Source organism: Octopus bimaculoides, chromosome 20 (assembly GCF_046866305.1).
Source record: "Octopus bimaculoides isolate indiv1 chromosome 20, ASM4686630v1, whole genome shotgun sequence".
Lineage (NCBI taxonomy): Eukaryota > Metazoa > Mollusca > Cephalopoda > Octopoda > Octopodidae > Octopus > Octopus bimaculoides.
Genome location: NC_142947.1, coordinates 13,323,095 through 13,336,580, shown reverse-complemented (window position 1 = coordinate 13,336,580; position 13,486 = coordinate 13,323,095). Strand labels below are relative to the sequence as shown.

Here is a 13,486-nt window from a genome sequence, read left to right as displayed (position 1 = left end):
AAACATGAGCACGGAGTCAGTTCACCTGGAAATATCCCTCTACTGTACAATGTCTTACCACTTCTGTATCATTAAAGAACACTCTAGTGTAATAGAAACCTGTAAAGACATTTATTAATGGTCGTTTAGTCATTTATTCCTCGTAATATTAAATGTACTGACATGTACTTTAGTAGTTGAGGTTTGTAATGTTAGACAGTACGTTGAAGTCATACCGATTATTGATTTTTCTGGTGAGAGACTGAGAAATCGATGTTAAGAACACTGCTTCGTTGCTTCTTAAAATTGTTTTTAATACATTCTATTTTTGTGTGTGAGATTTGCACTTGGCACTGTAAATAACTAATCAGCTTCTGTTAATAGATAAGTGCTTGCCCACCGAATCTCCTTTTAGTCTTACCTGATACGATCCTCTTTACAAGGGGGCCGTGATTATAACATGGACTACGGATGGTTGTTATTTATCCTGATATAAATATTTGATTAACATCTAGAAAAACATAGGAGCGGGCATGGCTGTGTTGTAAGAAGCTTGCTTTCCAACCACATGGTTTCAGGTTCAGTCCCACTGCGTGGCACCTTGGGCAAGTGTCTTGTGAGTGGATTCCGTTGGCAGAAACTAAAAGAAGCCGGTCGTATAAACTTATATGTCTATGTGTGTGTATGTGTCTTCGTGTCACTTTGTCCGCCAACCACCGCTTGATAAGCGGTGTTGGCGCGTTTACGTCCCCGTAACTTAGCGGTTCGGCAAAAATGAACCGGTAGAATAAGTACCAGGCTTAAAAAATAAGTCCTGAGGTCCATTTGTTCGCCTAAAACCCTTCAAGGCCGCTGTCAAATAACCGAAACAAGTAAAAGATAACTCAAAGTCGCATTACAAGCGAGTTAGATGATTTTATTTTGTGATTTTTACATGAGACAATTCAACATCAGTCACGTGATACAAACTCCCGATTATCTTACAATTCAAAACATCATATTAAAGAGGTTCTCTTTTTATAGTTAATACCTGAGGATCGCTGCTCCACACAAGAATACTGTGGCAGAGGGGATTTAAACCCTAATTTTCCGTAATATTGTTTCTGGTGAAGGTCCAAGGCAAGTCATATTTAAGGGAGAGTGAATATTCGATAACAGCAACTCCAGTATTCGACTGGTACGTAATTTTATCGACCCGAAAGGATAAAAGGCAAAGCTGAAAACGAATGATTTTGCCAGCTTATCCTCACCATCAGCCCTTAAAATACAAGCTTCTAAAAGTTGTCCAGGGCTCGTTCGAGATTTTCAGACTTGGTCTTTTGGTTGAAGAAACAACAGTGGGAGCTAAAATTGAGCTCAGTGTTTGACCAAGGTTCGGTTTGATCAACACTGGCAGGAAGAAAAGCAGAGCAAATCTCGACAGGATTTGAAACCCATCCGGCATTTTCACGTTGTTACGTCGAACAATAAGAAAACGGTCAAAAACTTGTTCTAGATTTCTCTTATATGGAGTCATCGGATCTTTTCCTTTTCATGGGCAGCTCGATTAATTAATTTTCTTTAACTAAATACTTTGAAACTTCGGATACTGGTAGAATGTGTCATATAGAATATCTTATCGAAATACGACAACTTTAACACGAAATAACTTTGTAAATAGAAACTTTTCTCAACAACGCTAAGAGTAAAAGATATTCTATATGACACATTCTACCAGTATACGAAGTTTCACAGTGTTTAGTTAAAGAAAATTAATTAATCGAGCTGCCCATGAAAAGGAAAAAGATCCGAGTCGTCTAAAGAAAATGTTTGAAATCTCAAGATGAACTCCAGTAGTACACTCAGAATTATATGATATGACCAAATAAGATGATTTCAAATTTTGGCACAAGGCCAGCAATTTCGGGGAAGTAGGGTAAGTCGATTACATCGACCCCAGTACTCAACTGGTACTCATTTTATCGACTCCGAAAGGATGAAAGGCAAAGTCGACCTCAGCGGAATTTGAACTCAGATCGTGAAGACGGACGAAATGCCGCTCAGCATTTCTCCCGGCGTGCTAACGAGTCTCCCAGCTCGCCGCCTTGGTATGACTAAATGATATTTAATTAAAAATAAGCACTGCGCCCGCCACGTCCAATTATTACATTTTAATAGTGTATGAATGTTTTAGATTCTTATCACTGAATTATCACATTTCCTTTAAAAAGTTGGTTCAGACATTTGAGATGAAGGACCTTTACCTGTTTCTTCGATCGCATTCCCACTATTTACTGCACATAAACCTCCATTTTGTTTCACAGTTAATTCCTCATATTGTGATCATATTATATAAGAACCTCTCTCTGGCTCTGTCTCTCCGGCCCTGTCTCTCTATCTCACAAATTTCAAATCCCTTGTATATACATTCAGTATGTTACGTCCAATCATAAAAATGTTCCATTTCAAACTGTAGTAATAATCTTGATGGCTTTTCAAATCCCAGACGACGATATCAAACGTTAAACAACGTTGATTCCAGATGACATGGAAATGTTCATAAATAACCTTATCTAAATCAATTAAATTACTGAAATACGTTTTGCCTTATTATTGGTCGGATAGTATTAAATGACCTTTACTACATTGTGTTATTGTTTTTGTACTTTTTTTGATTTTATTGTTAAAATACATACTGAACGTTATTTATCTGGGTTGATATTAAATACCTCGGATGACGCCCAATATAAACTTCCCATGGGATTGCGACTGAAAGAGAAGTAAAGGTTACTTTGCATAACAGAATAGCGGTGCATTATAATCCTTGTCATTTATAGGATTGTATATTTCTTACATTGACGCAAGGTCTCAAATAAGAAGGGTAGAAATAAGATTACGTGAATTTCAACTTCTGAAAGGAGATTAAGTAAATAAAAAAAATCCAAAAGACTCAAAAAACTGCGAACCAAAATAAAATCGAAGATTGAAATTGTCCGTAATTTATATCGATTAATCATTTAGGAGGTGAAAAAAATAGTATAGGTGTTATGTCCATAAAATCCATAATGTATTAATGATGAAAGTGAAGTGAAATGGCTTTGATTAGAAACGAAGTAGAATCACAAGTTCAACGTACTGTCCGCTTGCATTTTGCACACAAGCATGTCGAACCATGTTTGTGTGCATAAGGCGGTGAGCTGGCAGAAACACTAGCGCGCCAGACGAAATGCTTAGCGGTATTTCGTCTACCGTTACGTTCTGAGTTCAAATGTAATCGACTTAATCCCTTTGTCTGTCCTTGTTTGTCCCCTCTATGTTTAGCCCCTTGCGGGCAATAAAGAAATAACAAACATGTCGAACCATGATTAATTAAATTATTGTTTACATCGGTTTCAAATTTTGGTTCAAGGCCAAGTTTCGAGGAAGGAACTGAGTCGATTACATCGATCCCGCTTCTAAACTGTTACTTATTTTATCGACTCCGAAAGGATAAAAGGTAAAGTCGACTTCGGCAGAAATTGAACTCAGAACGTAAAGGCGGATGAAATGCCGCTAAACATTTTGTCCGGCGTGCTAATGATTCCGCCTGTTCGTCGCAATTTTTATTACTTGTATTAATATTATTTTGTTTAAGCATATTCTTTCGGGGAAATCCGATTACGTCGACCCAGCACTTAACTAGTACTTTACTTTATCGATCCCGATTAGATGAAAGGCAAAGCTGACCCCAGTACAATTTGAACTTAAATCATAAAGAGCTAGAAGAAATGTAGCAAAGCAGTTTGTCCGAGGCGCTAATGATTCTGCCAAATCGCTGCCTCATTATACAAAACGCGAGGAAATACCTTTAGGAAATTTCAACCTTCATGCATTTTGAATAATTTAGTGGAAAATTGTAACGATCTTGCCCTCCTTACTATGATTAATAAATTACAATCTTTCCTAAAGTGCAATGTGAGAGTAAATGTCAATGAAATCGATGCAACTGGGAAACCGATACAAAATCAATGCATGTTATAAATAAAATTGCCATAGATATATTAATTCTTATAAACACAACAATTATTATAACTATGACAAGTCTACATCACACGCCATATAGTTATAGTGATTGCTAAACAGTAGAAGCTAGTATCTAGTAAACTGAAAAGGTATGGTCGTGTAGATAATAAATTCGCTTCAAATCTACGCGATTTCCGCTTCAATCTTACTGTGTGGTACTTCTACCATAACCTAAATTTGGGCAAAGTGCATGGGGTAAAATTTGGCAGATGTTAGGGACGTTAAGTATATAAACGTCTATCGGTAGTAAGTTGCATTATTCATGCTCCTGGTTAGAACACAACTAATCTGTCTCCCACTTTCACGCCACAAGGTATTTGGGAGCCCCTTATCAGGGAGCAATCGGTTCTGAGCATTTTAGTTGGGTCTCCAGTTTGAGGGTAACTTTAATCCGTCCGTCCTTTTAACAATTTTAAAAGTTCTGAAAATATTTTCATGGGTGCTACTCTTCGCCCTGTGACAGTGTCAGGTAAATAAAATAAAATATGAAAAAAAAAGAAAAAAAAAACAAAAAACAAAAAAAAACACAGCATCAATCCCCAAAGACAAACATTTAAATTTACTAATTCTCGAAAGCGTGAACGTCACATTTTCCATTAGCATCAAGGTCCATTCTTCATACCAAGTAAGTATGAGGGAGCTGCAACATGGTCGACCAATTTGTTCATTATGACAGCGAAATGTCTGTCTTTGAACTCTCTCTCCCGTCATTAATATGGGTGGTGCACCTGTTCTATATCTAAAAAACAAGATGTCCACAGTAAGCAGGTTTTGGATCACCAGTTCTCCTTCGCACGATAAGCAACCTCAATATGACTGACCTGTTGAAGCGGAATTGATTGGGCTCATCCAACAACAAGCATTAAGCAACTACAAAATCAGCTACAGAGCATACGAGTAATTGTTGCAGATGAATTTGACTCTTAAAGAGAGTTTCTGTCTGTGATTGATTGTATTGAAGTGGTGAATCATTTGTAGATTTGGCAGGAATAGTTGAATGCTTGGTTTGGATGGGAAAGTGTCTGCGCTTGAATGATCTGTAACGGGTTCCGTGAGGTTCTTCCTTGTGATGAATTTACGTAATTGGTGCCAACTGTAAAAGAAAAAAAAAAAGCATCGAAATGGTTAATTGAATTAGCTGAGATGAAATTTAATTGTTTGTGGACAAATTTTCTTGAATAGATTTCAGTACGTCTTTTAACGTAGAATTATACGTTTGTAGTGTTATCCTAGAAAAGGTGCTGATTTTTCATGAGAAAAGTGAGTGATAGATAATAGCTAATTTACTAAATCATTTTTGTAAGATGATATTCTGCTCATTGGAAAAACGTAGTATTTAGTTTCGTATCAGTGCTTTTGGAATCTGGTGATTTTGTGCTTGTTTTTCATTCTATGAAGTCGATTGAAAATGGAAACAAAAAAAGCTACAGGTAATATAATGGACTTGATCCTAAGATTATATTCTATCACTACTATGAAATGATATAAATATTAACGATGAATGCGATGATGTGTCGTAAATCGTGAAATTACTGAAGGATTTAATACACCGGTAGGTGGGTAATGTATTTGGTATACTGGGATAGAATGCCAGAATGATAGATCCATATATTTCTATATTCATACAGGATGTGGAAACTATTGAATATATATTTACAGTTGAGAAATATATCAATAAGTTCAAGTCGGTGTGTCTTAGCAATATATATATATATATATATATATATATATATATAACAACTCGAAAAAACATCAGAAAGACAGGAAATATAGGAATTTTTTTTTGGCGTGCGATCGATGTTGTTTCTTTACAAAGGGGTGAACCGTTGTTGTACAAAGAATGCCGAGAATCTTTCTCAAATTCTTATCTAAATTATTTCCTTCAACATGTTATTGTAATGACGTCCAGGGACATAGCTATGAAAACAAACGCTCGCGGTAATATTGGTTCCATGCAACGTATTTCCGAAAGTCTCGTCGTATCTTCTTATCTTTTTATCAATAAAAATATGAATTTTAATCAATGTAAAGCCTGCTAGCAATGAAGAGATGTGGATTAATAGCGTATTCATTTAATGGGCTTTGCATCGAATTCTTTTGCAATTTCGCATCGTAATGACACTTATAGGAAAGTAGATAATGCAATCTCAAAACATATACTATTATCTTCCAGGCACGCAGTATATATGTAAATGGCTTATATTTGTTGAAATAACCAAAATACGATAGATTATACGTGTCTGTTAATAAACACTGTATTTAACATTTGAAGGCCATGTCTTGAATCTCCTTATGAAAGTATATCTTGTGCTTGCGATATTCACAATATATATATATATGTGTGTGTGTGTGTGTGTGTGTGTGTGTGTGTGTGTGTGTTTGTATGTGTTTGTGTATATACGTACACACACACACATATGTATAAGATATATACATATATGGACATACTTATGTTTGCATACTTGTATGCACACAGGCTTACATACATGCATGCAAGCAGACATACGCACATACATATACACATATGCAAGGATACCCTCACGCACACACATATACGTACACACACACACACACACACACATACACGCACACACGCACACATACACACGGAAATATAATCTTAGTACTTAGGACTCCGATTGAAATATCTGATGTTCGCAAGAAATCTTCTCAGTGGGGTTAACGAATCATATTTAGATTTCTGATCAAAGTGAATAGACTATAGATAGTCCAGCATTCTCAGGACGTCAGAGAGAGAGAGAGAGAGAGGGAGAGATAGAGAGAGAGAGAGAGAGAGAGAAAGAGAGAAAACGAGTAACAACAGAAATGATCGCTTCCTACAGTTCTTTGCCATACAATGTATTTAAGGAAGGGTTAAACAATTCTCATACTAGCATTTTATATAATTGTAGATTTGATAGTTTGTTATTCAAGCATTCAGCAACTGGGAATTTATTCAGGTAAAAGTTTTCATTTAGCTTTCTCCTACAGCTAACCTTTTAAACCTTTCCTGGAATATTTAATGTAGTTTAAAAGAAAATCTTCTGATTCTGAGATTCTGAATATGTTCATAATATAAGTACGAATACATGGCTCAAAGTATAATTTCCCAAGAATGTTTACTTTGGTAGAGTTGGACGGAGAAGTTGGGAAAACTTGGAAAAGTGAAAATAGAGGTAATTCAATAGATTTATAAAAGCAAAATGGTATATGAACAATAAGAAACTGAATGATAGAATTTATAATAGAGATAAGACTTGTTAAAAATAGCAAATCAATTACAACAGGCAAAATATTTTGTTTTATTCGTTTAGTTGACAAGAGAGTCCCTGAGGCTATTAAATTCAGAAACATTTATTGAATCAAATGAAGTAAAGAAAAATCTCGGATTCACTATAGATGAAAACAACAGGCAAGAAATTGGATACAAAATCTCTTTAAATAGTTGTTCTACAACGAGATAGATAATTTTTAGAATCTGACTGACTACTTACAATAAAGACATACATACCATAACAATGTACCGAATAAATACAATTTACTCATGCATACATGAACATCTATCTATCTATCTATCTATCTATCTATCTATCTATCTATCTATCTATCTATCTATCTATGCACACATACATACATATGTATATATGTATATATATATATATATATATATATATATATATATATATATATATATATATATATATGCATACATACATGCATGTATATATATATGTGCACACATACATATATGCATGTGTGTACGTGTGTGTGTGTATGTGTGTGTGTGTGAACTATAAACAAACGATTTTAGGAGACGGACACACCATTTAATTTGCTATACACAGCGATAAATGTCGATTATACAGAAATCATTTGTAGATGTCGACTATTATATGTAAATGTTGATAAAATGTTAACAAGCACAATACGGTCTTTAGCTATTGTCAGACTCGTTTCTGTCAATAGAATGAATTCGTCGGGATAGCAGCTTGGTGAGATGGGTGCTGGTGCAATTTGTAAATCTTCACTTAATTTTCAACTGCAATATATTACTGTGAATTTAATTGTTGGAGCGGAGTCGGCTGTGTCTGGCAATTTGAACAAGTGTCTTCTGCTATATTCTCAGGCCGACCAAAGTGAGTGGATTTGATAGACGGAAACTGAAAGAAGACCGTTGTATATAAATGTAAGAGTTTATAGGTATGTATGTGTGTTTATGTGTCTGTGTTTGTCTTTCACCACCACTTGACAACTGGTGTTGGCGTGTTTACGTCCCCGTAACTTAGCGGGTCTGCAAAATAGGCCGGTAGACTAAGTACCAAGCTTAAAAGATATAAATACTGGTGTCGATTCATAAGACTAAAAATTCTTCAAGGCGCTACTCCAGCATGACCGCGGTCTAATAACTGAAATATGTAAAAGATAAAAGGTAAAAAGTTAGAACCTATATAATCGTATAACAGCCAGGGTAAGACAACCAGTGTTATCGATACAAAGTGGTCAGTTGATCAAGATATGGAGATTGTTTTTGTATCAAACGGTAAGAGCAATATTTTAAAATCTACAACTGTTATAATTCCCTTCGTCGACCCTAAATGTTACAATACGAGGTGAGCTCAATTCTAGTGGGAAAAGGTTGCAGGGTACTGGTTTAGATTATGTGTTATTTGCCATGTTTTTTTCTGTGTTATTAAAGTAGTCTCGTAGCCAGACTTTTACTCTTGGTGAGGCTTGTTCTAAGCTCAGATATGCGGCAGGCTTTGCTCAAAAATTGAATCATAGATCCAAAATCTGGTGTCAACTCAACAACTTTATCCATCTCACTGTAGGTTTTGAAAAGTAGTAGAATTATGCACATCTGTTTTGTATAATACACAATTTTACGCTAATTTAAACTTGTCGGATGTTTAAGAGTTAAAACTGGGGTAGAGGAAAGCGTAGTACTTACTAGATTAGAGAAATTAATCTCGAGTGATGCCCTTTGCTGACAACATTTGTTTGGATTAAGATAAATATCTACGAAATATTGGTTTCAAATTTTGGCACAGTACCAGCAATTTGGGGGAACAGGGTTATTCGTTTACATCGACCACACGATACTTATTTTATCAACCCCGAAAGGATGAAAGCAACGTCGACATCGGTAGAATTTGAACTCAGAACTTAAAGACAATAACAATTTTTCCCGGCGTACTAAGGAGTTTGCCAATTCGTCGCATTAATAGCCACGATATATTGCTATGATTCAATTCTAAAGACATTGTAATAATGTGCGGCAATGCTAAAATTTCAGAAGAATCACAAAATTGCCACAGCGGTAGAGTTAACATAAGCCAATTATTTATGAGAATGTTTATAATGTTCTGATTGGTGATAAATGGAATCATTTAATGGTTCTGTCGCTCTGAGTTTAATATTTACCTCTCAACCTCTCGGGGTCGGTAAATGATGTTGAATCTCCTCTTTTATTCTTTATCTGTCTGTCTCTGTCTTTCTGAAAAAAATAATCGGCTGTGACTGGACATAGAAACGAATGGGCTTCTAGAAATGTACTGTATTCCACAACAGCGCCCCTTCTGACTCTGCAGGAGTTGAAGACTGAAGGAGTTGAAAACTGCAGGAGTTGAAGACTGATTTGTTCTGAAACCACATAATTATTAAGTGCTGCTGTTAGTAGTAATTATTCGGTGCTGCTCTTAGTAGTTTTCTTTACTCCAATATAGAATTGATCAAGCAAACCCATTATGAACGACAGTTCAGCTATGTCCATACAATCTTGCCATTTTTATAGGATGTACTCTGTACCACATTATCCTGTGTAGCATTTTTAAGACGGTACGATTTGACTGAAGTGGATTTGGCTGCTGTTTCTAATCGGTCGAGTGACCACTGAAGTGTTCCCTCCTGTGAATTCAGTTCAAGGTATTTAGTCTTTTTATTTAACCTCAGGTCATCCCTGATCGATCCGAGCTATGGTTAAGTACGATACTGCTGTGATCATCCATTCCTTTTAGGAGGTTTTGTAAAACTATTTTATCTGATGTTTACTTGTCTTATTTAATACAGCAGGGAATGGTTTGACAAAAAATTTACCTGCTACGTCTAACATATCGAGCAACATATAAATGCCGTCTCGTTGTCTCGTGTCCAGTAATCCAACCACTTTTCTATCTGGTCTGTGTAGGATGGAATATATTAACAGAGAAGCATCACCAGACGAGCTCTGTACTGTATGCATATTAAATAAAACTATACAAATAAACGTCTATATATTTATCAGAATATTTACATAACGTCGATGTATTTACTTATTCTCTGAGAATTTACACAATATTTATTTAAGCATTGTCGAAGAACAATGTTAGGAGAACAACATTTTTATTATATGTGGTTTTACTGTGTAAAAGTCTATATGTTAATTCAATTATTAGAAAGTGATCAACATCAAACTTTTATGAACGTTTTTCAAGATAAAACTGTAATAAATTGTAATAAAGCTGTTCAAAGACATTTTATTTCAAACGAAAACTGATCTTTAGTACATATATTGTTTTCATATCAAGTGCTTTATCGCCTTTTACGTTAGAAATTCTCACATCAGATAACTGGCTCGGACGTATACTAAAATACGCTATGCCGCTTCTTTATTGTTCTGCATCTTCCCGAGCATTAACGTCTAACGAAGGTGTCCTTCTTAGCCATCTCGAAGTTAATAAAAATAAATGCATCCATAACAGACACGGCCATAGCTGCATGGTTAACAAACTTGCTTCGAAGATCACACACACACACACACACACACACACACACACACACACACACACAGGCAGTATAGCCGAATGACTAAAAATTTCGCTTTGTAACGAAGATGTCTCGGTTTCGGTTCCACTGCTTGGTACCTTAGATTAGTGTCATTTTCTATAACCCAAACTTGTTGAGCGGATATAAAGAGAAAATTTGTATTGAATAATTTGTATTGAAGGATGTACCTGTAATTTAATGGTTCAGTCTTGTCACATATTGTCACATTAATTCCGCATCTGAAGAACACTAAGCCACTTTACACGCGAATGTAATGAACTTGACAGTTCAATTGATCGAACAACCGAACACTAGTGGTCGGAAACGTTAAACGAAATTCAGCCTTATTTGTATGTTAGTCTATCTATCTATCTATCTATCTATCTATCTATCTATCTATCTATCTATCTATCTATCTATCTATCTACCTGTCTGTCTGTCTGCCTGCCTGTCTGTCTGTCATATAGTTGTCTCTGTTTGTTTGTCCGCCTGTCTGTCTATATACATGTCTGTAAATATATAAATTTGTGTCTGTTACACTATCTTTCTATCTCTCCCCCTCTCTCTCACAACACACGCACACACACACACACACGTATATTGGTATCCATTTTCGACTGAGTTTAGTTCTGTACTCTAAATTGTTTATCTTACGAAAACAATGAGATAAATACAAGTCAGTTTACAGGGGGTCGACATAGAATCGACAAAAATTCTTTGAAGTCTGTGGTCCAGTATGACTACCACCCAGTAAATGAGACACGAGTGAGTGACAAATGAAAGAAAACTGATGAAAGTAAAGCAAGCTGAACTGACTCCTCTCCATACTCTTTACTCCTCTCCATACTCTTTACTCCTCTCCATACTCTTTACCCCTCTCCATACTCTTTACTTCAATAACACCTGAAATTTATGCCACCAACAATATCTTGCTTCTTTGAAATCTTATATATTTGCACGTATTATGCGCCTTCTAATATTTCGATGCCCGTTAGTGTTCCAATTAATCTATTGCCTCCAGTCTATTAAAACATACTGAATACGAATTTGTTTCACATATTATTAATATAAGATACTCTTGTAAAATCCTCTATCAATTTGTTCCAAGTTAATCGTCTTCTGTCATGTCAAGTCTCTCGCTGTTGCCTGACTTCTGGAAGTTTTGGTTGCTACGTAATCAGAGGAAAAGGAAATTTGGACGTTGCATGCCCTCTAATAGTGGTGGAATATAATGTAGATGAGGTTCAGTTTAAGAATCTGTAGAGTAACGCCTGCAAGAAAAAGTAGGTGATGAGGGAAAGAATCCCAGAAGCTTGCATTTATTAAGAAGAATGATTAAAAGAGTTTAGGGTGGGATAATGTAAGTGTGATCTAGCAGGGTTGACACAAGAAAATGGGAGGAAATATTTGTCTTGTTAGAATGTGTAAACAAGCTAAATCAGAAGAGTAGAAGCAGTTGTAATGTCGCTGGAAGAGACAAAGAGAGGAGAAATATATTTATGAGCGCGAGGTTGTAGTTTGCTGACAAGTGAAATGTTAGCAACCACTTAAACGGATGTATGTTCAGGTCTCTGTAGGTAACAACATAGCTTCCGCCCTTAGCTTCTCATTTCTGCAAACATTATTCTATTGCGCATTTTACATCAACTTTGTAGAGCACCAGCAACTGATCAATAGTTAGCAAACTGTGCGCTAGAATTGTATCTAGGTGCATCACTTATTTAAAAAAATATTAGTTAAGGTTTTCTAAATTTCATACTCCTTCTTGAACATCTTGAAAAATGTGTCGGTCACAATTTTGTTTTACACACCATGATTACGAAACCAACATTATACAGCATTAGTATACACTTGTGGTAGAAATTTACGTTAGGATTATTTGAACATGTCAGGTGTTTGATAGACGTAAATTGGGAATTATTTTATCGAAAGTTAGATCTATCGTCTTGATACCATTGACTATGCTAAATTGTCGAACGTATCTTACAGAATTCTGGTTTACCACAATGAACTTTTAGATATGACAATTAATGAAGTTGATTAGTAACGCATTCAGCTTTCCTGTAGTTCACAGAGTCAGTCTACCCGCATTTCTTAATTTTAAGAAAGCACCATTTTCTTATTCTTCATTTGCGAAAAGTATCAGTAATTTTAATTTCCCATACAGAGCTCACTAGAAATTTATTTTTTGTGTACAGTGTGCCGCAAAGTCACAGAGCTCGATAAACATTGTTTCAAGAAAACCCCAAATTTTTGAGAAGCAGTTTTAATAATATATATAACATTTTAAAATCATTATGTGCGACTGAGAATCCCATTAGTGTGCAGATTTTTTTGGAAAAATTGCTGCGACAATTTGTCATCCAAAGCCTTCAAGAAGTCCTTGAAGATGTGAAGTTTTATTTCTAGTCAGATGGTGCCCCCCCCCCCCACACGCACGCAAACACACACACACAATTCAGGCATCAAATATACAAGCATATTTACATACGCACACAACAAACAATTTACACTTAGGAGAATGTAATCCTATGCTTTAAGTAATAATATATTATTTAATGTCACAAATCTTATTGGTGATAATTCTGACGCCATCTCCGTGCAATCATCAAGTGACTAGAGTTTCTAAAACAATAGTTTGGGCATACATATGAACATACGCATA

At 35.6% G+C, this 13,486-nt stretch overlaps 1 protein-coding gene across 1 annotated transcript in view; it reads right to left on the bottom strand.

Annotated features, from left to right (window-relative positions):
* Positions 1-874: 874 nt before the first annotated feature.
* Positions 875-13,486, bottom strand: part of LOC106880863 (uncharacterized) — a 316,744-nt gene continuing 304,132 nt past the window's right edge. The window contains exon 8 of the mRNA XM_089338024.1: positions 875-5,113. Within this exon, the coding sequence (XP_089194150.1) occupies positions 4,989-5,113 (125 nt within the window). The 3' untranslated portion in view covers positions 875-4,988. The remainder of the gene's footprint in view (positions 5,114-13,486) is intronic.